Raw genomic sequence first — 25,270 nt, forward strand, 5'->3', positions numbered from 1 at the left:
ATTTGCCAAGTGAATCCTATGCAGAATCCCTAAATAAAATAGATCATAAAACTAATTTATTCAAATTAAATATTTAAAGCAAGTTAATTAGAAAACTGGGCTGTTTTGAAGAATTTATGAAAGTGAAAGTTATGTGTGGGGGTTTTGTCTTTTATTGTCTATTGTAATGCTAAGTGCTGCCCAAAGACCTGGAGTCTGCACTTAGCCTCTGGGACCTGCTCCCAAGTTAATTTTGATTGATGAATAAAGATGCCGACAGCCAATAGGTGGCCAGGAGAGAGGACTGGGATTGAGGTTTTGCAGACTTGGGTGGAGAGGATGAGTAGGAGGGCCAAGGAGAGCAACCATGGACTAAGGACCAAGACGACGTGGCCTAGAGGGCTGCCCAGTTGGGTTAAGCCAAGATGGGACATAGAAAATACTAAGTGATAACCTGGAGTTACTAATAGGAAAGAAGATTCTAACAGCAAGGAGCGTAGACAGCTGCCCAGCTACTGTGCTGCCTAAGGCATATATAAAATATAAAGGCTGTATGTGTGTTTCATCCAGGAACATAATTTTTAATATTTTTTACTACAGTTATGTATTAAGATTGGAGTCTCCAGCTTATTTAAGCATCTCTAGTTAGTTTTATTATATACCAAGAAAATTTGTCATTATAAATAGATGCTAATGTTGCAAGTTTTTAAACTTCCTTTTTGATGATGATATAGTGTTTAATTAATCTTATCTAGAAACTTCCAGGATTGATTGGGAATCTTTTTACTTAGAGAGTCACCAAGCTCGGTCCTGCTTCTCTAACATGATTCTGTCACTCGGGCACAAAACAGTTTATACTCTGATTGATACACTCATGCTTGGACACACAGGCTGTGGTAGGAGTGTGCTTTCTTGTGTAACCTTATGAACAAGAAATGGCTTATATTGTCCCAGGGTCTGAAACTGTTTACTGCTCTAAAGATGGTTAAAGAGACCCAGAAGGACAAAGCTGATAAACGAGGCAGACTAAAGTCTCATGCACTAGCCAACTTTATTCAGATCATCAGACAATTTATACTTGTCCAATCACAAGAGCAAGCTGCACGTGGCAAAAATATGTTTTTCCCTAGTGCTGTATAGACAAAGAACAATAGCTAGTTATAACGAATTACCTGAAGTAAACTTACTCTTATCTGCTACACTTGGGAGGAACATGAAAGCATAATCCAAAAACAGGTCTGTGTTTTTGAAGAAACTGAAGTCCCAAGATTCTTGTGTTGGTTTCTTGGAGTTTTCTTGCAAGCACTCAGATTCTCCTTACATGACTCCATTCTTAGACCATATTCTGACAAAACACAAGTACAAAGTCAGGAGGACTTGTTCGTAGAACCCTCTGAGCTGGTGATGCTTAGTGTGCCAAAACCTAACACATAACACATAACAGCATTCTATTACATTATTTCTTCCATTTAAAAAACATGCAAGTCCGATGGCAGCAGTGGTGCACACCTTTAATCCCAGCACTCAGGAGGCAAAGGCAGCCTGAGTTCAAGGCCAGCCTGGTCTACAGAGTGAGTTCCAGGATAGCCAGGGTACACAGAGAAACCTGGTCTCAAAAAAAAATCCAAGCAAACAACACACCCTAAACTTAAGCTCTGTAGCTGGGATTTGGGAGGACAGGCCATGCTGACAATGCTCATCTCCACATCCACCCAGAAAGCTAATGAAAAACACTGGCTAAAGCTAACCTGTCGTTTCAGGATCAGAGGCAAAGGCAGAGGCAGAGGCAGAGGCAGAGAGAGAGGCAGAGGCAGAAGGATATAGAAGAGCCAGGCTTCTCTTAGAGGTGGACCTTCACCTGGATCACACACTCAAAAGATTAAAGAAGTAGCAGTGGCCTTTGCCAGGTGACAAGATAATTAGGCACTCATATGTCACTTGGGGAGCAGTCAGGTGTGCTTCACATTAAGTAAACACTACAGTTATATGCTTGCTGGCTTATACTGACTTCAGTGTTTATGGTAAGGGGCAGTGTCTGAGAAGCTAGAGAAGTGGCTTGTGGTTAAGAGTACTAGCTGTTCAGGCAGAGGACCCTGGTTCAGTTCCCAGCCATCCAGAATTCCAAGTCCAGGAGATCTGATTCCTCTTCTGACACTCTGCACCAAGTATGCATATAATGCATATACATACATGTAGGCAAAACACCCATACATGCAAATAATAAATACATAAATTGATTTAAAAACATAATATTTGTTTGGAGCAGTAAATTATCTCTCTTTCACCAACTGGTGTTCCAGCCAGAGTGACAAGACAAGAAAAATAGAAGGAACCAAATTATATAGTAGTTGTAAAACTATCTCTAATTACAGATACTAAGATACTGTATAGAGAGTATCCCAAAAAGTCTACAGGAGAGCTACTAACAATAAATCCAACAGTGTTGAGGATACAGATCAACACAAAAATCATTTGTGTTTCTGATCTCATGCTGTAGATAATCTGAAAGGGTATTTTATTTAACCAAGGCAGTTAAAGAATGTCCATTAAAAGCCACAGCATTGCTAAAAGAGATGAAGGAAGATGAAATAAGTGGGAGGACACTCAGTGTTCATGGACGAGGAAATTTAATAACTAGGATATTGTAGCTACCTGAAATTCCCTTCAGAGCCAGTGGAAAAACCTTTGAAAAATCCCAATAACCTTCATGTGAAGAAAGGGCAACGTTTTTGAAGAAAAACGGAATTCAAAGGCTCACACTTCAAAGCTCACACAACCTACAGTGTGGCAGAGTTATCAAGAACACACACAAGGCAGTCAAATAGAACAAAGCCAGACAACTATGGCTACTAAGGCATGTCACTTGGGGCAAGAGTGTCAAGTCTGTTCAATAGAGAAAGTCTGCCTGTTCAACACACAGCTCTTGGACAATAGATTCCCATATTCATCCCTACCTCACAACACAGACAAGAAGAAGTCAACGTGCCCCACCAATATTTTATTTAAGATTTATTTATTGATGTATTAATTACACTGTGTCTGTCTTCAGACACACCAGAAGAGGACATTGGATCGCATTACAAATGGTTGTGAGCCACCATGTAGTTGCTGGGAATTGAACTCAGAACCTCTGGAAAAGCAGCTAGTGCTTTTAATCACTGAGCCATCTCTCCAGTCCCCCACCTATTCTTTTTCAAGCACAAAATTTTGTCAGAAAGGGTAAAATTTTAGAAAGAATGTGTGTATGTGTATGTGTGTGTGTGTCTGTGTGTGTCTGTCTATCTGTCTGTCTCTTCACTTGGCAGATATTTATTAAGCAACTGTGCTATGACAGAATTCTAGGCACTGGAGATGTACTAAAGTTTTGACAAAGTTGGAGTCAAAACCAACTTTAATGGAAGGGACAGTCTGGAGAGGGAGTAAGATGTTTAAGAAGATACTTGCACTAGTAGGTGTACATCTGGCGTGCAGGAGAGTAAGGACCTTAGGTCTGTCATAGAGGAATACGAGCGTCCTTCAGGTAGGCTTCCCTAAGCAAGAGAATTGTGCTGAATGCAAAGGATGACTGAGAAGTAAGTGGGTGAAGACAGGAGGAGAGAGTGTCTAGGGTTTTGTCTGTCTTTCCAAAGATATTAGTAGTAAAAAAAAAAAATGAGTTTTATGGGGCTAGAGAGATGGTGCAACAGTTAAGAGTACGTACTGAACGCCAGAGGACTCAAGTATAGTTCCTAGCACACATATGGCAGTTGACAAACTTCTGTCCCATGATTTTTTGCACTCATGTGCACATATATCAACATTCAGGCATATACACCTATAATTTATGTCATTTAAAATTACTTTTAAAATGAGTTGTGTGGTATCTTTTGTTTCTGACTCTGGCATTACAGTGGGTGGCTTTTGTTGTTTTTTCCTTCATTGCTAGTGATTGAACCTAGGGCTTTGTGGGTGCTAAGCAAGCACCCTTTCATGAAGGTACATCCCCAGCACTGAGTGGGCCTTTCTGTCTGTATTATTGTGAGGGTCGTCTGGAAGTTAAGTTTGTCTCAAGTGTAATACAGTTCCAAGGCAGATGAGAGCTTATAAAGATGTTTGGATTGCCTAGCATTCGTGAAACCCTGGGCTTGATCATCAGTGAGTGAAAATTGGGAGGTGGAGTGGGGTGGGGGGGTAAATCTTAATTTTAATTCTTTATTGGATAATCACATTATTAGATGACCAACTTCAGAAAAAATATAATGTCCGTTTCATAAGTTATACATTATGGACCTTTAAGATATAAAATTTTCCATTTAATTTTGAGCCTTACTTTGAATAGAATTGACAGGAATGACTTATGTAAATTCTGCCAAGTAATTTATTTGTGTCTTCTATAATAAAGCACTGTCATTTATCATCAAAATGCTTTAACTTACATGGATGTTGGCATTAACAAGTGCTGTTCGATCAGTGGCATCAAAAGAAACTACACTCAAGCTTCCTGGGAGCTCAGTGATGCCTGTACTGTAAAAATGCTTTCTGTGGGCCATTTAACTGCTGGCAACTTTAGTTCACATGATTCCTAGTGCTGAAAATTTAAATTTGCTCTTAATTGAAAAGTGAAGTTATTTAAATTCTTTAAATGCTAACCTTTGGAAAAAATATCTGAAAAATAAAAGCCCATATGATTTTGATGGCCCACTGCCAAAAGATTATCATTTACATAAACGTCTCTTTTAACAGAAGGGCTTAATGCATTGAGCTCAAAAGGTTAGAATAGAGACTCCAATCTGGAGAGCAGCAGTAGACGTTTGGCTTGTGAACAGCCGCATTGTTCGCCACGCTGAGAACACTGTTCGCATTCAGGCTGAAAGCAACGCTGGCATTAGGATTCGGTTAATTTGTTTCATGTGACTTGTCAGCTGTGTGTTTTTATCTAAATCTTCCTAGCCTCTTCTTTTTGTGTGTTACACTTCTGAGAAATGAACTGCCTTTTTAACTGTTTCATTTCTAGTGTTTTTTCTACGTTTGCAAATGATACCATGTGATCGTTTTCCAGGTTTTCATTACTCATTAAATGTACTTAATAATCAGTGAGGATGCTGTTTTACTTTATTGAAAGCAATGGTATCTTAAAGAGCTTTGTGCTGTGTGCATGTTTGAGTCTGTAGCAGGAGTCTGTGAGACTCACACAGAACTGCTCGCCCTGTTTTCTCACGAGCACCCATTCTTTCCTTGTTTGCTAATTTTGTTCTCTGGATCTTCCCTCAGATGACTTTTAATATCTGGCTACCAGCCAAGTACTGGGTCTCAGCAATAAAGTGCTGATCCCAAAGAAAAGATGCAGCTGTTGCTAATCTTAGGGTTCCATCTCACTTGGGAAGAGCAGGCAAATGTTCTTTCCCCTAAAATGGAGCCCTAGTGCCACCCAGGAGCACAGGCTCTTGAGTAACTGGCCAGTGCTGTGAGGAGAGCTTCTAGAGATGCTGTTACCATAGGAAACGTGTGCGGAGGCTGTGCGGTCTCATGGCTGGCGTTTGCCTAGGTCTGCAGAGCTGTCCTCCCAGTCAGAGAGGTGGCCATGCCACCACTAGGCAGGTTTCCTCCAGGTTCATCGTGGTCCTGTTACTCTCCTCCTCACCTCCCCAAGTTCCCTGGGAACTGTGATCTGCTTCCTTCACACTGGCCAGATTCCTTACTTAATATAGCTGATTATGAGGTTTGCCCCTGTCAAGTTCAACACAGTCTACTCCCTTTTCCTGTTCAGTTGTATTCTGTGATATCAGCCTCCATCCACTCTGTACCCATCACTTAGTGGACACTGGCCCTTCTCCCAATTCTCCTGTCCACCTGTTTGAGCATCTCCGTTGTGGTTTTCATTGCTTTATCTCTGGAGCATTCGCTCACACATCTCAGATCAGCTTACTTACTCCCTGGTGGTTAGTAGGGAGAACCCAGAAGAACTGGAACATTCTGGCCATTTGTTTACTTTCAAGACAATTTCATATTGATCATTGTAACATTGTCTAGTAAGTGTTTTTAATGACTAAAATTCACTTATTTTTACATTTGAGAATTTCTGATTGATTCAAAATTATTTATGGTTTGAACTCATATAAATATGAGTTTATATATATACACACACACACATACATACATACATACACATACATACAATAAAAGAGTACAAATATATTACTATATTTGATTGACTAAATCTTATCCTTTCCAGGCTACCTTCTGTGTTTTATCATATCTATTATACAATAAGCATATATTAGTTTTACAATAGAAAATAGCCTTTTATAAAGGAAAAAAAACCTGTGCTGACACTTTTTTAGTTTGTGTGATTTATTTAAAAAGCTTTTTCCCTGGGGGAGGGGGGGGGAAGAGCCACGGTGTCACATTGAAAAATCCCAGGTTGGGCCCCCAATGGAGGAGCTAGAGAAAATACCCAAGGAGCTAAAGGGATCTGCAACCCCATAGGTGGAACAACATTATGAACTAACCAGTACCCCGGAGCTCTTGACTCTAGCTGCATATGTATCAAAAGATGGCCTAGTCGGCCATCACTGGAAAGAGAGGCCCATTGGACATGCAAACTTTATATGCCCCAGTACAGGGGAACGCCAGGGCCAAAAAGTGGGAGTGGGTGGGTAGGGGAGTGGGGGGGGGTATGGGGGACTTTTGGGATAGCATTGGAAATGTAAATGAGGAAAATACCTAATAAAAATATTTTTAAAAAAGAAAAAAGAAAAATCCCAGGTCTCAGCACCAGCCTCTCCCTCATTGTGTGATATGGGTGCGCTCATAGCCCAGTTCAGTCAGCGAGCAGGAGCAGTTGGCTGTGGTGTACCTGGTGTGTCTTCCTCTTTCTCATTGTCTCTCTAGTCCACACCCATCAGTGCAGTTCTGACTTCCTCACTGTCACCTTAGTCGTCTTGGGACTGTATTATTATTTCCCTCTTTTAGGTTCTTTGAAGGATATTTTTGAAATGAGAGCCAGTGTGTAATGTGCTCCTTGTGGACAGAAGCAACAAGGTTTAAGAATGAAGAATTTGATAGCAGCATTAATGGATTTTTCATTTCTTTCTTTTTGAAGAATATCAAAGAATATCCCAACAACTAAAGATGTTGAGCCACTTCTTGAAATTGATGGAGATATAAGAAATTTTGAAGTGTTTTTGTCTTCAAGGACTCCAGTTCTTGTGGCTCGAGATGTAAAGACCTTTTTGCCATGCACGGTAAACCTGGATCCCAAACTACGGGAGATCATTGCAGGTGGGTATTGTAGTACAGCTTTTTTTTTCTTAAAAGTCCTCAATTTTTTTTCATGTTCTGTTCCTTCTCTTCTCTCCCCCTCTCACCTCTTTCCTTCTTTCCTTCTTTCCTTCTTTCTTTCTTTCTTTCTTTCTTTCTTTCTTTCTTTCTTTCTTTCTTTCTTTCTTTCTTTCTTTTTGTTTTTTTCTTTCTGTTGTTATCTTACTTAGCTATCTAATTTTTATCTTGCTTTATGAAAAATTAAGAAATTTGAATGGAGCATCCACAGAGAAATTAGTTAGAGTAGGACTGGGCTGTTGACCTCTCAGAGTGTCAGCTATTTACTCTACTGTGTCCTTGTGCTTGCTCACCAACTCAGTTCTCCCTTTGGAACCCTGAACTTCTGTTCTTTCACATATAGTCTTGACGCTCAGATGCCACATGTTGTAATTGTCACTCTTTCATCTTCTGTTCTAATAGGGACATCCAAGTTGAGCAGAAAACAAAAATAAAACTTTACTTTCATCTTAAGTTTTTAACCAGGGCTTGAATATAACAAGGGTTAATTTATTTTAAGGCCATGCTAGGGACTAAGCCCAGGCCTTGGGCATGCTAGGCAAACACTCTGTCACTGACTGTGGCCTCACCTCTTTTCACTTTCATTTTGAGGTAAGGTCTCAGTAAATTGCCTAACCTGGCCTTAAACTTTTTTTGCATCCTGGTTTTAGAGCTCAGATGGGTTTTAGAGAGGCTATTGAGAGGCCGGTGTGCACTGGAGAGAGGCCGGTGTGCACTGGAGCATGCGCAGCTGTGTTGGAACACAAGGGTTTCATGTGATACTGCTCATCAGACCATAACTGAGCTTTCTGGGACTTATGGAGGGGTCGCCTTCAATTAGTCCTGTAAAGTGTAAGAGCTTCCCAGGTACACTCTGCGCTTGCCCATGTGTGGATGCTGAGGGAGGATAGAGCAGGCAGACAAGGGGCAATGGGATGAGTCAGGGAGTGGGCACAGAGGTACATTGGGTGGGGGGATAATTCCTGACTCTCCTTACACAGTCAGGTGATTACCACTAACTATGACTTAATGACTGTTTCAAAAGACCCAGAAGAGGCCATTTCAAATGGTCTCATCGCAGAAAAATGAAGAGTGTTTGAAGTGATGGATATGTCCATTTCCCCAGTTTGAGCATTATGCAATATATACATCTATTAAGGGAGCATATTGTGCCATAAACATGAAGTTATTATGTAACAACAAAAAATCCCAGCCCCCCAGTTCTTTTTCTCAGTGTTTACTCTAAGGCTGGAGGCTTTTGTGGCTGTCTGCTCTGTGTTGAGAGGTCGACTTGTCTCAGTTTGTAGGCTCACAGTTTAGCTCACATTGTATGTATTAGACAAATTTGAGTCTTTTGTTAGCATAACACAAATAGATCTTTAAAGAGTCAAAAATTATAGTGTTTGGTAACTGAAGAAAGAATCCAAGTGTGGTAACTATTCAAATGGTTAAGAAAAAAAAACCTCTTTTATGTACATCAATTGGGCTTTTTTTTTTTTTCCACTTAAAGCCTGTGGACTAGCGAAGATTTCCTGTCAAACTCAGCTGGAGTCACTAGCAGTGATGAAAGTATGTCCTTACTTAGTAGCTGGCAACAGGACTCATCATTAGTGTCCTGTTCTTTTTTGCTTTTTGGGTTGTGATGGAATTTTCAGATGTTCGAGCTGCAAGAGAACAGATCAACATAGGAGGCCTTGCGTATCCCCCGCTCCCTCTGCACGAAGCCCCTCCTCGGCCTCCTTCTGGGTACAGTCAGCCTGCATCTGTCTGCTCCTCCTCAGCATCTTTCAATGGGCCGTTCCCAGGCGGCGTTGTGTCCCCACAGCCCCACAGCAGCTACTACAGCGGCCTGTCGGGACCCCAGCACCCTTTCTACAACAGGGTAAGAGTCGGCACCTCGCCTTTACAGTGTCTCTTCCCAGGGGCACCATCATTCTGCCATCTCCAGGCTTGGGCACTGGTTTGGAGCTATAATTTGGCTTTAAAATAGGAAAGTCTAAGGCTTAAATGTACAAGTGTATGATTTTTTTTTAAAACTGAGTCTTGGATTTTAATATGTTCTAGAGTTCTAAAGAGTGTGAATATAAGAATATTGGCTTTTATTTTCTTGTTAAAGGAAACACTGTAACAACAATGGTTCCTTTGGTATATTTTGTTATAGAAATTTATATTGGCATTCATAACAGTGATAAATTCCTAGAGTCATTCATATCCTTAGACATATGTGAAATAATAACGGGCCCATATTACTTGAAGGATCAAATGTTATTGCCAGTTAATTCCACCATATGCCATTTTAATTTTAAATACCTTTAGTCATATATAATTCTTTGCTTAATACACAATTTATTAACTAAAAAATAAAAGCACAGTTTCCAGTGGTACCCAAACCATGTTGGATGTAGTTGCTCGAAGTGTCTGTTCTCATCTTAATGCCCTAATCGTGTAATGACACTAATGATTTCCTGTAGGAAGACGGATCATGAGCTGTAGTATGCTTTGTGGAATCCTACTTTTAAAATCCATTGTAGGTTTTAATCCTCCTTTTCTCCCTGGTTAGTGTATAAGGAAAACACAGGCTAATATTCATAGAGGACAACTGACTGCAGGACTTTATCCATAGGAGCTGGCAAGGAAGAGTTTGGGGAAAGTGTGGCAAAGAAGGAGTTGAGAATTTAAATTAAATTGTTATTTTTTAAATATCTATATTGGTAATTAGCTTTGTTGTTTGTAGAGCCTTAGAAATGTAATACCATTTTTCTGTGTGGACAAGACAACACAGGAGCACTCATGAGAATGTTTGTTCTCTGTCAAAATTAACTGTGTGGTAGGTGGTGTGGAATATAGATCTGCAGTCACTAGTCTTAAAATCTGCTGCAATTTTACATAAGGTGGCTCAATTAATACTAATTAGAGGTGTGAAAATATATTTATTTGAAAAAAGTTATGAAACTATGCTGGTATCTTACATTCATCATTCATTTATTTTAAGAGCAACAATGTAATATAATTTTAAAGTATCTAATTATTTTTAAGACATTAAAGTTTCTCTTATGTTTTTAGGTTTAGTGTTTCTGTTATTATTTAATGGTATTATTCATACAGTTGAAAGTCATAGTAATTCTATTCTCTTAAAGTGCCAGAGTAAAGAAGAGAGAAGCGGCCACCTCAGTGCAGAGAAGCCTAATGAATTCTGACCTTTATGTTTCCAGTCCCTAGAATCTGATGTGTGAAACCAGCTACATGTAAATTCGGAAGTTAAGTCTTGTGTAGCTAGCAGGCTCCCCGTCTCATAGTCTAGCGTGCACTCCGGTGCCGGGACACAGCTGAGCTCCAGGGCCCCCCAGTGAGGTTGTCCTTGGAAACACTGACACTTGTTTCCAAGTGACCAGGGCAGTTTTGAGTCTTAGTAACTATTTTTTTTTTTTTTTGGTAAGGCAGAGTATTCTGTTAACATTCTAGTCAGTTTTAAAGAAGAATTTGTTAGTTAATACATAGAAACCATGTACAGCAAACTTGTTAAGATGCTAAATATAAAGCAAATGTTTGTGTTAAGTCACGAGGTACAAAACTTGAGCTGTGTTTTAAGCCTATGTCTGATGAAGGAGGCAGTGTCATTGTCCTAACTCTGGTCTGGATCTCAAGGCCAGCGGGAGCATGAGACTTTTGTTTTGTCACTTGCTTTTGAAGTTTGGAGTTGTGTTGGTTAGTTTCACTTGATGACTCTCATTACACTTTGATTTCTGTAATTGTTCATGCCCTTTTTTTGTTACATGTTTCTCCATAGCCATTCTTTGCCCCATACCTTTACACGCCAAGGTATTACCCTGGCGGTTCCCAACATCTCATCTCACGTTCATCAGTAAAAACGAGTTTGCCCAGAGATCAGAACAATGGCCTAGTAAGTATATAAAGGGGTAACTAAAATATTAATCTCATAAAAGAACATGGATACCATTAAAAGCTCTTTTTCCTTTTCCTTTCTGGAGTAAAAGAGTACAACTTACTGTATAGTTTTGAAAAACAAGCTATTACAAATATAAACTGTATGTTTTCATTTCTGGTAAATATCTATGCAAGACTAGCCATCTCAGTGACTAAACGTTGAGTTTTTACAACCAGAGATCTCTGGCTTGTAATGCAGTGTTTGCTACCAAAACTTCTCAAACTAGATCTTTATAACTGCTAATTTCTGGTATCTTTTTAAAGGGCTTGCATGTTCTCTCTCTGTGCATTTACATTGGCATTACGGCTTAGCAGATAGAGGTGCAGCACCAGGAAAGCATTCCAGTCTGCTGCAGGGAGTCTGCAGAGTGAGGTTGTTTAAACATACTATTGAGTAGAATTAATCCAAAACAAAACACATCTGTGCAAAATATAGTAGGGGCTCCTGATGATAAACTTCAAATAACTATAAAAAACAAGTTCCCTGATAACATAATTTAAGCTACATTTTAGAGTGGTGGAAGGGGAATTTCTGTCAGAGTTATCTGTGTTGTTATCTCAGCATCGTGTTCCTTCATCTTCCATGTCACTCATCCTGCCCTGTTACTCACTCTCCTGTTTTATGTTGCTAGGAGGTAATCAAGGAGGATGCTGCTGAGGGCCTTCCTTCACCCACAGCCTCCTCGAGGGTAATGGGTAACTTTCTTGTGGCGTGGAACACTAGTGTCTCGTTGCTTCTGCAGCAGTAATGATGTCTTAAAGCATTTGGCACTAACTCACTTATGGTGTGATGGGCAGTGTAGAGTAGCCAAGCACTAATAATTACAGCTCATGAGTTCATTCCAGAGCTAATGTTTCCTCCTGCATTTCCCCTTTCTCAGAGATGTGAGAGGGCTTATTTTCTTCAGTAAGGAAGGGCTGCTTCCAGGAGTCATCACACGTGTTCAGATGGATTTTTCCTTAGTGCCAAACGTTGTTTTCCTTTCTAAGTGTTTTTTTATAAAGTCTATACTTGGTGTGATTCTTGTAGAATGGCTTTGAAAGTGTCACACATCACCTTTGACACAGGAGGACACAGGAGCCGGGTGCTGCAAATCAGCATGTCCCTAGCTCCTCACTTGCTTCAGTGTCTCCACCGATGGCATCTTCCTGCAGCACTACTTTCTCCTTCTGTTAGTCATGAAAATAAACCATCTAGACAGACCCAGCACTGGCTCAGCATCTAAAGGAAGTTGTTTAACAGTACATAACCACACAACAGATTGTAGAGGAAGCCACTAAAGTAATAATCCTTCCAGACCTTATATTTAATAAGAAATGCCTGCAATGAGCAGCCATAAAATCGTACTTTAGTCAGTCAGTATGCAGTTGAGGAACCCAGCTTGTGTGTTATGCTCAGAGTATGTTATCACGTGCAAACATGGTCTCTCTGATCTAGACCTATTCTAAAATGCTCTAAGCACCGGAGAATTACAGGCTGAGGTATTACATCCTGAGTTTATCAAGAACATTTAACTTAACACGTATATTTAAATAGGTGATAAATTTTTAAACCTTCATTTCCTTTTAATTAATCTAGTTAAGAGACAAAAATGGAACCATTTTGTTGTTTTCAATGAGGAGATGATTCTTAAGTCATTGACATTCTAGCTGAAATGTTTGTGTAATTCAATTATTTACAAATGACAGGCATACTGAGTCACAGCAGTCCCGTTTGGGTGCTTAGGGACTCTGTGGCCTATGGACGATCAACATTGTATGCAAAAGTGACTTTCAGTTTATTCAGAGAGCCTTTGCTACAGGGGATTATGTGTGCAATTCAGTTCTAGAGACTAAAATTACTCAGTGAATTTCTGATGAAAATCTGATATTACGAAAGATTTAATGCTTTTGATGAATACAGAAATACTAGCTCTTCCTGTGTACGGAAATGTAGGCAAACACTTGTAATTAAAATGTGTCAGTAAATTGTTTTTTCTGGGTCCATTAAGGAGAGCATTCTACACGGTTTGAAATAAGGTTTCTTTTTTTTGGGGGGGGGGGGCAAGGGGAATAATGCAGTTCCCGAGCCATGCTTAGAAGCTCAATACTAGCACATAAAGGCACGTCACATAGGGCAGCGTCTGTGTCAGTGAGTAACACACCTCTCGTTCTTAGCACTAAAAGGTAGCTTGTAGCTGGTAGAGTAGATAATAGATGCTCACCATGCTTCTTGTGCTTCTAAGAAATTAATAGTGACAACAGCTGGTAACTTGTGTCCTGTAGAAGACTAGGAAAAGCAAGCTGACATTTGTTCAAAGCCAATGAAAGCAGTGATGGAAACTAAAGAACCTGCCAGTCTTAGGCCTTGAGACTCCATGACCACAGCAATGCTTATAAAGGAAACATCTCACTGGGGCTGGCCTACAGGTTCAGAGGTTCAGTCCATTATCATCATGGTGGGAAACATGGCAGTATCCAGGCAGACATGATGCTGGAGAAGGAATTGAGAGTTGTACATCTGGATTGGCAGACAGGAAAGAGAGAGGGAGAGAGAGAGAGAGACAGAGAAAGAGAGAGACAGAGACAGAGACAGAGAAAGAGAGAGACAGAGATGACAGAGACAGACAGAGCAGGGGAGGGAAGAAGGTGGACAGATAGACTGACTGACAGACTGCTGACTAGGCCTGGGTTGAACATTTGAAACCTCAAAGCCTAGCTCCCAATGGCACACTTCCTCTAAGAAAGTCACACCTAGTTCAACAAGGTGACACCTCGTAATAGTGACACTCCCTAGTGACCAAGCATTCAAATTTATGAGCTTTTGGGGCTCATTCTGCCACACTGCTAGCTGAACCAGCAGCCAACGGGGGAGTCAGTGGCCCTTTGTGCTGGACGCGCACAGCAAGGCTGGTTATTGGTCTTGTCTCTTTGGCCAGCAAGCATAAACACATAGACATGATGAGAAAGGCCACTGGCAGATAACTAGGAGATAAATGAACATTTCATAACAAATTGTGATATTATTACAGACCCATGATAACATACAAAGAGATGAGGCCAAAAAGTTAACCGACTATGGTCTTTGCAAAATTTAGATGAACTCACCTGTTTTTACCACTCAAAAATTTTGACAAACCTTTGGAAAGCAAACCTTTGTGGAAATGATAAGTTTGCTCACACTAACATTATAGAGGTCGTGGCCTACAAAGTACAGCCAAACCAGCAGGTAGGTTATAGATAACTATCTGAGTGTCTCACCAAGTAGGGGCTTGGAATAGAAGCTCCGTGCTGGTTTTGCTCCCTATAATTTTATGGCTGAGAGAACATGCATGCCAGATCTTGTGAAAGTGAAGGTACGCTCTCAGACCTGAGATACGCTCTTAGAGCGTTAGAGTTGGAAAGGACGAGTGTATCCTTGTCCGAAGGTAGAGGACTCCTTTCTCATAATTGAAGTTTAATCTGTACTTGAGTTCATAAGAGCAGCCCGTGGGCCAGCTTCAGCTTCCCTTTTCTCCTGATGCTTCCTTAGGCACAGCTTGGATCCTGGGGTCTGGTCTAGCTTCCATGGAGCAAGTGAAATATAGGGGCTTACACCAGGACACAGGAGCAGGAGCCAGATGAGGCCATCCCTGTGGCCTGCCTTGCCCATTCCCAGAATGTGAACAGGCTGCAGCCTTTGTGGTTAATAGGTCATGTGATACATTCCTGCCCTTGCAGAGGCCACCCTGATTCTGTGCTTTACCACCTGAAAAGGCAGGCCAGTTTCTTTGGTTTGATTTCGGGAATACTAAAGCTCAGCATATTTAATTACATTATTACTAAGATTACCCAGGTCCTTAAAGACAGAACTCAAACTGCTTCAGTTGGGTGAAGTTGGCTATCGGTGGAAAGCAGTGTCCGTGCTCACAGCCAGTTTAGATTAGCACAGGTGTTTCATTTATTGATGTTTCTTAGGTGCAAGAGGCATAATTTAGATAAGTTTTGAGGTTTTGCAAATGCCCGTACATCTCTTAAGGACAGGAATGATCTGGGAATCCCATAGGCAGTCCTCTGCACATAGAGTACACTTAGACAGACTAAGGCAGCTACACCATCATTAGGTTGGCCTGCCATTAACATGGTCTCAGGTTGCCTGAAGTGCTGCGAGCCTCCTGACTGTGTTAGGGAATTTGAAGCTTTCCTGGATGATTACACTACTCTCACCAGCGTGGCCTTTGGCCTCTACATAGACTTGAACTCTGTGGCCCCACAGAGCTGTGAATTGCTTTGAGGAAAAAGATTTACAAAGTTCGCAAAACACTCTGAGAAGGCATTGTCTAGAAATACTGGAAAAGTAAGGGAGAATGGTTTGTCATAAATGCATAAAATGTATAGTAAAAGTAATACACACACATACATATATATGTATATATGTGTGTGTGTGTGCATATATATACATATATATATATATATATATATATATATATATGTTCTAAATAATTAAAATGTATCCAAGTTTATGAACACCAAGACCATTGCATAGTACACTTGAAATGAGAGAAACGTAAATGCAGTTGAGGCACAGTGTGAGGCCCTAACTGGCTGTCAGAGCCATCTCCTGCTGCTTCATGAGCTCAAGAGTTAGCTTAAGATGCTGTGGGAGTACAGGAAGATTATCTGCCCAGGAAGCTGCATACAAAGGTATCTTTTGTATAATATATGTAGCATGCAAAGTAAGGGCTGACCCATTGCTCTCAGGTAGGCTTCTGCTTAGGAGCAAGCTACTAGCAAGAGTTTTAGGGAGCCAAGAGCTCTATCCAGATTCCTGACTTTGGGTCGTTGGTTCCCTAACTCCACATTGCTCAGGAGTCAGCTCTAGTGGCAAGGAGAATCTTCTGATGCCCTCAGGGTAGGAAGGGCCCCTTATGGAGGGCCCATTGTGGGCTAGGTCTCCAGAGAGACATTCTGTTGGTGACCCAGAGATGCTCTAGAGAGCAGCTTCCAGTTTGCTGCTCGTGATGAGGACTGAATTTCATTGGCAGACAGTTTTTCCCTCAAAGGAAGGAAAACCATAGCATTTCTTCATCTTTCTAAACGTTGTATTTATTTTTGTCTTCCTTACTGACGTAGCAGTGTGTGCTCCTGGCAGTCGTTGTCCCATCATATTGATTGAGCGTGTAGAGGCCCTCTCTGGTGGGATAGAGCAGGAGACAATGGGGCATCCTGTCCTCATAGCCCGTGGGTTCTCAGGCTTCCAAGGGCTCAGCAGTGTCAGTCTTTCTTGACCTCTAGGAGATCACTTCTATACATCACTGAAAAGACATGACAGTATTTACTATCAAGTTTAATTGCAAACAAATTTCAGAATTAAATAGGCAATATTAAAATAACTTCACAATTTCCAGTGTCTTCTTACTATTACGTTTAGAGATTGAAGAAAACTCTTGATTTAATAACAGCATTACAAACGAAGGTCCGAGCTTTTACTCAGCAGGCTCCAGCTCATGCAGTTAGGTGTAAAAAGCTGTCGCTTCTTGAAGGTACTTTATATCCATCATTGCTTTTAGAGCTTGCAAATTGTGTTCAAGGCAACATCTGTCCGAACCAAGCTGTCTCTTGTTTGCTCAGGAGAAGAGCTGGACAAGAAAGCAGCTGATGGAGGTAAGGAGTCAGGCACTGTAGACGTCCTTTAGACTGTAGGTGACACATGCACCCTCACCCTCAGAGACTTCCTGCAGTAGTGTCAACCAGCTGGAACATTATGCACCCTTTTAACAGTACTTACGAAGTGGTTTTTATTATTCTACTTGAACTAGGGGGAAGTGCTAGGGGCTTCTCCCCCCTTTATTGAAATATAGCCAAGAATATATTTACTTTCTGCATGGAAGTCTTTATGCCAGGTTTCAATTCAATTTTTTTTCTCTGAATTTCAGGTAAATGGACTGAAATATTTTTTATAGGTGGTATTATAGTAATGTTGAAGTCCTAGGTATAGCTAGACATTAAAAAGTGTGTGGGGTGGGGTGGAAAGATGGTACAGTGGCTGAGAGCACTGACCCTCTGGAGGACCCAGGTTCGAATTCCAGCCAGCACCACATGGCTGTTCGACTTGTAACACCAGTCCCAGGGCATCCATTGGCCTCCACGAGCACTGCATTAATATATATACACAGATGCAGTCAAAACATCCATACACATACAAATAAATAAAATGTAAAACACTTTAAGGTTACAAAGCAGACGAACATGTTGCTACTTGTTTTCCCTCCTTTGAATTGCAGTCCTTAAGCTATAGTGTTCAGCCTTCTAAGCCTCGTCCATCAGCCTTGACAGAGTTGTTTCTCCAGCACTTTGAAGAATAAGTTATGTAGTGATCATAATAGCACAGGAGGGAGAAGAGTCAAAGTTGCATTTACAGCTAATTAACGCTTGTGCTTCTTGTTTGGGGCCTTCCTACAGTGGTTACCGCTCCACTGCACTTGTCTGATACCTCTGCTCATCCAAGTGTGCATGTGTGTACAGTCACCTTCTAGAAGCTTGCCTGAGTCTGACAGTAAACAGTAGACGAGGTTCCCACTGTGGATTTGATATTGGTCGTGTTCACAGATGGACGTCTGAGCGTAGGCTACTGAACCCTGCCCCTTGTTCACTAAAACACCGTGTTCAGTTGACTGTATGAATTTGTCAGTCATCAGTAGACTGTTTTAAGCATTTAAAAATATTTGCCACTGATTTTTTTTTAAGTACAGAAGAATAATTAACAACAGTGGTTGTTGCTTTGAAATAGAATTCTTAAAGCTTTACAGTATGTCAATCAAAGAATGTGGCTTTTTTTTTTAACATTTCTGATTTGTTGGGCTGTAAGACATTTCAAGACATTTTTTTGAATAGGCCATTGAAGCATCTGTCAGAATCAACATAGTCAATGAAGCAACACATATTTAAAGATGTGTTTCTTACTACTAACTATCTTTTAAGGTAGTCTACACAATTAAGCCTTATAAATGTTTTGACAATTTTAACATTATATAGAAAGAATATTGGCTTTTCATGGAAAAGTATGATTTACCTAGTTTTCCTGTTGAATGTATCATGCATGATTTATTTTTTAATGAAAAATTTAAAATTTCTAAGTATCTACTAATAAAACGGTTCCACGTGTGGATGGTCCTTGCTCCATGCTGCTGATACCAAGGTTTGTCCAGAGTTGAGGGGAAATAAAAGGCTTGGCAAGGGCTCTGCATATATATGTGATATGTGTGCTTTGATGATTTATTTCATATTCATGGTCTTCACTCTGTTTTATTCCTTCCTTAAAGCTGTGTGACTCTGGGTTTAACAAACAGAGACAGGTACAGAAACTCCTGGTGAAATCTCACTTACCCTACTAGGTTGTTAGATGGTCATCGGCTACTTCATGCTGGGCTGTTTATAGATCTGTGCTCATTCTGTGTCTTGGGTTTATTTCCATAGTTGCTTTCAGCCTCTGCATGGCAGTCATTGCTGACTAATCAGTTTTTAGCTTATCTAATAAATTGACTGAAGATGTGGTATTTCAGAGTGTACTGTTAATCTACTGACACCAGAAAGCAAACCCGCCACCTCAGGTAACTAGTGCTTTCATAGCTTTGCTCCCATTGGAGGAATTCTGATTAAGACTCATTTTGAAGCTTCCATCTAATGGTTTAAAACAAGCTAATGTGTGCTGCGTTGAGTTCTCCAAGTAAGAAAAATTAATAAATAAATTCTGACATAGAAAACCAGTTTACTGAAGCGATCTGTTCTGGATTACACAGGTGGATTTCAAGAGAGACAGCACATGCATGTTAAAGGATTAGCCTTTGGATTCTTTGTTCCCTCTCAATATAATTAGTTTCTTTTAAGAATTTAGCAACTTAATGTTTATATTCCTCTTATGATATTTCAATTAAAATTCATTATTTCAGCTATAAGGTTCATTTAATTTAAAAGTAATTTTAGTATATAATATTACTTTAGAAAAGGCTTGGAAAGTGATTCACATTTCTCCTTCATTCAAAGAAACTATTGGAACATATATGGTTTTTAAATTAGTAACTTATTGCTTGATAAAGACCAACGTACACATAGGAGTCAGACGTGCTCTTCACTCCGTGGCTGAGGTGGCCTCTGCTAGGTGTCAATACTTTACAGCGTTCTTCCTTTCTATTTTTAAACTAATGCACTCTTGGGGTAGACATTTGAAACTCTGCAATGTCCTGTTCAACTTGCTTGGCTTTTGCCCTTTAATTGATGGCCATTGATGGAGTTTATAATACAGCTGCTGTAGTGGTGGTGTTTGCCTGGTGGGGATTTCTGTTTCTCTCTGCCATGTGCATTAGTTGGAATTCTATGAGGAAAAGTGTTTTCTTCCTAATTCATCCTAATTCATTTACTTAAGTATTTAGTTTTAAGGCTGAGCATGGTGGTACACGCCTTTAGTTTCAGTACTTGGGAGGCAGAGACCAGCCAATCTCTGTAAGTTCAAGGCCAGCCTAGTCTACATAGTTCCAGGACAGCCAGAGCTACATAGAGAGATCTTGTCTTAAAAAAAAAAAAAAAAAAAAAAAAGGTCTTATCAGTATGAATTCATGGATTTTTTTTCTGTGAACTATTATAATATCATAATTTATATTTGTCAATCAAATATTTATTTTGTGATTTTTGAAACAAAAAAGAAAGTAAGCCAATGTAAATATATTGAAAGTAAGGACCCAAGTTAAAGGATTGGTTGACATTTAAAGGAATGGTATTATTTAACAGTAAAAGGAAGTGAAGTGTGACAAGATGAATGAATGAGCCTTAAAACAACACACCGTGAGAGTCGGACAGGGAGGGTCACACACCGTAGAAAGTGCCTGCAATAGACACTTCAAACACGGGGTTGCCTGGGACTAGGGTGGTGTTGAAGGAATTGGAGTAACTAATGGGAACAGTTTCTTTTGAGGGTGATGGCTCACAAACTATGTAAATAAAGTTAAAGTCATTGAATTGTACATTTAATGTGGAAGTTCCACGGCATGTGGAGAGGAAATCAGCATGGTTTTAAAATTCACATAGCTGAGAGTGCATAGTGAAAACACTGGCTGACTTACTAGACAGAAAAAAGAGCCATGTGCAAAGTTATGAAGACCAAAGTGTGAAAGACTGGTCTTCTGTTGTTATTATTTTTTTTTTTTTTTAAAGTGAAGCACCAGTTCATTTTTTTTTTTTAAAGATTTATTTATTTATTACATGTAAGTACACTGTAGCTGTCTTCAGACATTCCAGAAGAGGGCGTCAGATCTCGTTACAGATGGTTGTGAACCACCATGTGGTTGCTGGGATTTGAACTCTGGACCTTTGGAAGAGCAGTCGGGTGCTCTTACCCACTGAGCCATCTCACCAGCCCCTGTTGTTATTATTTTAACAGCAGCTCAACCCTGAATCGTGTACAATGTGGCACAGTTTATGGTTAAATAAAAACAAACTATAAATAAGTGTATTTGGTGCAGCTTGTTCCAGGTCATCTGTTCCCAAACTTCGATATACCTGTGTTGCCTTTGTAGAGCTAGGTAGAGTCCCTGACTCATAAAGTCACCGTTCCTGCTGTCTGAGTCTCCATTCCCATCTGAAACACCTAGGTGCATGCACACTCTTAACACACATGCACATATATGCATGCACATACATGCATGTGCATGCAACATGCACACAAACACACATGTGCACATGCATGTGTATGTATTTCTGTGGTAGTGCAACTATTTTTTCACATTACAAATTAACATTCACTGTGCTTCCCAGGTATTTTTAAACTATGGGATAGTCTATTGTCTCCTGACACCAGTAAAAGAGTCAGTCGGACATAAGTGAAATATTTATTTACCCTCCCCCACCTGGCAGTCCAGGAATTCACTGTGTAGGTGGCTTTGAACTAAGAGAAGTCCACCTGCCTCTGCTTCCTGAGGACTAGGACTAAAGGCCTGAGCCACCACTCCCAGCCAGAGGTGATAAATCTTATTTCCCACATGAAGAGTATGTTGAAGGCTGAACAGGGCGATTTCTTGGATAGTTTTAAAACCTTAGACTACCAAGGTAGTGTGTAGAATAGTTAAGATATTTGATATAGACACTTGAAGAAAGTTAGTCTTAGACATGTCTTTGTGCTCTGTAAGTGTAATTTTCTTCTTTTCTATTCCCTTAAGTTCTCTCCCTCTTACTGAGGGCAGTGCCCTTATTTCTTAAAGTTAAGTGGAATTATTTGAGGACTTGACATAGGCCTGGGCCACAGGATGGCCATCTTGTAAAAGTGCTTTGGGTCAGGCTGTCTCTACTGTAATAAATGCTACTCGTTACATGTCAGATAGCTGAATCTGTTTATTAAGATCTTTTTTTTCTTAAATTCTATATGCATTGGCTGTGATTTCTTTATTTCAGCAGTATAACTAGATGAATTTTTCTGTCACATGACCTCAAACACTTCATATTAATGTTACTCATATTTCCCTTGACTTATCTAGGCATCCGTCCCTGCCACAGGCACCTCTCTGTTACTGAGTTCAATGACTGTGGATATCGTGTGTGAGAAACTGAGACAGATAGAAGGGCTGGACCAGGGCATGCTGCCTCAGTATTGCACAACCATCAAAAAGGTGATGTGTGTTTGCATCTATGTAGATATCTCTAAGTGAAATGGTGCTTTCTTTTTTAGAACTACTCTTTTTTATAATTTTATGAGTAGATTAAAGAAAGAGTAGCTGAATTACAGCGCTACTTAACCAGTGTCTAATATAATTAAAAATAAAATAGCATGGTGGAAAATACAAGAGCTCATTCACCGTGGAGCAGAGAGCATTGAGCGGCTGCTTGGTACATCCATTACCTTCAGCTGCACACAGTATTATTCATCTCCAATCTGGAACCTCTGGAATAGGAAACTCTTTTGAGCGTGGAGGTCAGTATAAGTCAGATATCAGAGCCTTTGATTGTTGGACTTTGTGCTGGGTGCTCAGTGAGTAAAACTTGAATGAATATCCCTTCCTCAGTGGGAAGCACTGCACTTGGAAGCAGTTTTGGTCCCAAGCATTTGGGAAGGATACCTGGCCTGTATGTGTTTGTGTGACTTCGTAGTAATTAGAGAGTGAGCATCATTTCCTACAAGTTGTCATTTTGTATCATGTACAATTTATGATTATATCATATTTGAAGAACCATATAGGTTGGGCTTGCAAGGCTGATGCATCCATGAAGGGTTTTTTTCTTCCAGCCTTTATAGTTCCAGAATCAACGCCGAAGCTGAATGCACCTCCGAGCAAGGCATTGCCTGCGTGAAGTTAACTGAGTGCGAGCCTCTACTGCTTATGCCCTTGAAAGGATCACGTGCATTTTCATGTGCAGTTTTACTGACCTAAGCCTGCATTTGGGCGGGAGTTTAGCACAGGCCCATTTTCTTACAAACCTAATCCATGTCTATCCCTGTCTGTGTGCGTCAGTACCTCCTTTCCACCCACCAGTTCCACTCCTCCAGGTGACCGCAAGTGTCAGGGAAGCCCGCTCTCATCTGCCGAGCACAGGCTCTCTGTGCTTGTTCCTTTGCGTTAACTTGGAAATGGAGCATCTTACCACTACCAGACACAATGCTACCATTTTTACCAGTTAGCAGTCAGACTTTTTTTTTCTTTCATAAAATCAGAAGGCCACCCTATAATTATGCTACTGTTTCTCATTTAAGTGCAGTTAAAATTACAGGGATCCAAAACATTGCAAACCTATTTTTATCCTAACTTTAATGGGCTGGGCAGATAGTAGCTGGACATTGTGTATCCATTAGAAGTGGAGCTGGCCTGTTAGACACACTTCATTTAGATCTTCACAACTAACACCCTCGCAAGCCTAGAAATCAGTTTTGCTTCTAGCAGCCGTATTCATCTTAATATTTTCTCAGATTATAATAGGAAAAGTAATGGTTTTATTGCTGCCCAGGACAGATCAGGGGGAAACATTTGAGAGTCTCATTGGTCTTGAAGTGTGGTTTGTTTCACTGAAATGCTTGACACTTAGGAAAATGTCAAGTGGTTGGTGTGGCCCGGGATACCCAACTCATTATATTGCATGGAGAGAGATGGCCGCTCTGAGCGCAGCCGCTCTGCAAACGGGGTAGAAGCGGTCCTGTAACCACTGGTGATTCAGAGCACTCTAGATTTTGTTTCTGTTTTCACTCAGGCAAACATAAATGGCCGGGTATTGGCTCAGTGTAATATTGATGAGCTGAAGAAAGAGATGGCTATGAACTTTGGAGACTGGCATCTTTTTAGAAGCATGGTAAGGTTTTTGCCACGTTACCTTACTACAGCCCTTTATCCTACTGTGTAAAGTAGTCTGCAACATTGTAGAAACCCAGTACGAAGAAGTACTGGCCAGAAGTGATACATTTTCCATATTAATTTTAAAAACGTTTGCATTTTGTGTGTTTTTTAATTGAGTAAACTTATAGTCAACCCAGTATTACGGGGAATAGTTGCAACAGCATGTGGAATCTTGTCTTTTCTGAGGAAGAAGCAATTCACTGGTTTCCCATACTTTTATTTAATAAAACATGTTCTCCTTGATCAAGCCATGGGCCCCAAGCCCCTAGGCCTCCACCTTCAGTGTCTGTCCTTGTCCGGTGCTCTGTGTTAGGCAACAATACACAGGAGCCACTTTAGAAAGAGCCCAGCTTGAACCCGAGCACGCCCTTGGTGCTCCTCTGGTTTCCTCTTATCTTCTGTCCACTCCCAGCTGAGGTCTCATCACCCGGCTTGTCTTCAGAAATCTTGTCAAATTGGTTTACCCAGAATCTCTTGAAAGCTGACCTTCCCCGCCCCACGCTCCCTGACTCTTAAGCATCCACTTGGTGCTGTTTTGGAGTAGAATTGTTCTATACTGAGGTCAGCGTCCCTATCATTGTAAGTCTCAATGCTTTCTGCTTGGCTCTGGCTTTCTTTACACACTCCACTTGAATTTTGGTTTTTAAGTTTTAAAAGTTGTACACTAAATGCGGATACTTCTCTTAGCATTGTTAATAGGATTAAGGTAAGATTTGGCATAACGTCACTGGACCATCGCAGTGGGCAGTGTGCTTTCTTGACCCTCTTGCAGGAACAGTACTGTCCTGTACTTTAGCGCTCTCTGAAGCCTCTGTAATGGGGTTTGACGATGCAAACAATGATTCTTCTTCTCCCAAGGTCTTAGAAATGAGAAGTGTGGAAAACCAGGTGGTCCCCGAAGACCCACGTTTTCTCAATGAAAACTCCAGTGCCCCCGTTGCTCATGGGGAATCTGCTCGCCGCACTTCTCACAGTGAACTGCCCCACACGGAGCTTTCCAGCCAGACTCCCTACACCCTGAACTTCAGCTTTGAAGAACTGAACACGCTTGGCCTAGACGAGGGAGCCCCACGGCACAGTAATCTGAGTTGGCAGGTATTTATTTTGTGTCATTTTTCATATAATTGGAGAATAAAGACTGCAGATATTCTGGTGCATTAAAACACTCATTCAGGCAGTGTTGCTTGAGAACCCAGCTGGGCAAGAGCAAGGGCCATCTACTGAAGGAGTTGGGTTTATTTTGAAGGGGAAGAAATACAGAAGCAAAATACAGAGGAAGTTAAGTTATTCAGAATTGACAGGAAGAGTGAAAGCAGTCCCAGAAGACAATGGTAGGAGAGTAAGAATGGGGGGCTGGGCCTGATGGTGCACGCCTTTGATCCCAGCACTCCGGAGGCAGAGGCAGGAGGATCTCTGAGTTCGAGTCCAGCCTTGTCTACATAGAGTGAGGATGGGGCTGTGTTAGGGTGGTTGCAAACTTTCCTTTCTTTTGGTATTTTCCTGTGGGATATGGTAATTACCAGCCAAAGTGCACCTGTATGGAAGACTAGCTTCCTGCTGTCCTACTGACACCTTCAGTTTGGTTCCCCAAGTCACATACATAGGAGCACGCACTACGCATCCCACTTATTCTTTCTCTCATGTTGCTCAGGCTGGCCTTCAACCCCAGGGCTCAAGAGATTCCCCTGCCTCAGCAGCAGCCTGTGTGGTAGGACCACAGGCCT

The 25,270-nt window shown here is 40.8% G+C and overlaps 1 protein-coding gene across 18 annotated transcripts in view; it reads left to right on the plus strand.

The window, feature by feature from the left end:
• Positions 1-25,270, plus strand: part of Kidins220 (kinase D-interacting substrate 220) — an 88,250-nt gene that overhangs the window by 54,491 nt on the left and 8,489 nt on the right. For 7 of the 18 annotated variants that reach the window (XM_006515259.3, XM_006515250.4, XM_006515251.4 and 4 more), the window contains exons 23-31: positions 7,061-7,239; positions 8,931-9,157; positions 11,063-11,176; positions 11,853-11,909; positions 16,810-16,842; positions 18,501-18,533; positions 21,702-21,833; positions 23,404-23,502; positions 24,405-24,641. In XM_006515259.3, coding sequence (XP_006515322.1) covers positions 7,061-7,239; positions 8,931-9,157; positions 11,063-11,176; positions 11,853-11,909; positions 16,810-16,842; positions 18,501-18,533; positions 21,702-21,833; positions 23,404-23,502; positions 24,405-24,641 — 1,111 coding nt within the window. The remainder of the gene's footprint in view (positions 1-7,060; positions 7,240-8,930; positions 9,158-11,062; positions 11,177-11,852; positions 11,910-16,809; positions 16,843-18,500; positions 18,534-21,701; positions 21,834-23,403; positions 23,503-24,404; positions 24,642-25,270) is intronic. The other 11 variants (XM_006515260.4, XM_006515255.4, XM_030246981.1 and 8 more) reach the window with 5 other exon arrangements.

Source organism: Mus musculus, chromosome 12, assembly GCF_000001635.26.
Source record: "Mus musculus strain C57BL/6J chromosome 12, GRCm38.p6 C57BL/6J".
In the NCBI taxonomy this organism is placed as follows: domain Eukaryota; kingdom Metazoa; phylum Chordata; class Mammalia; order Rodentia; family Muridae; genus Mus; species Mus musculus.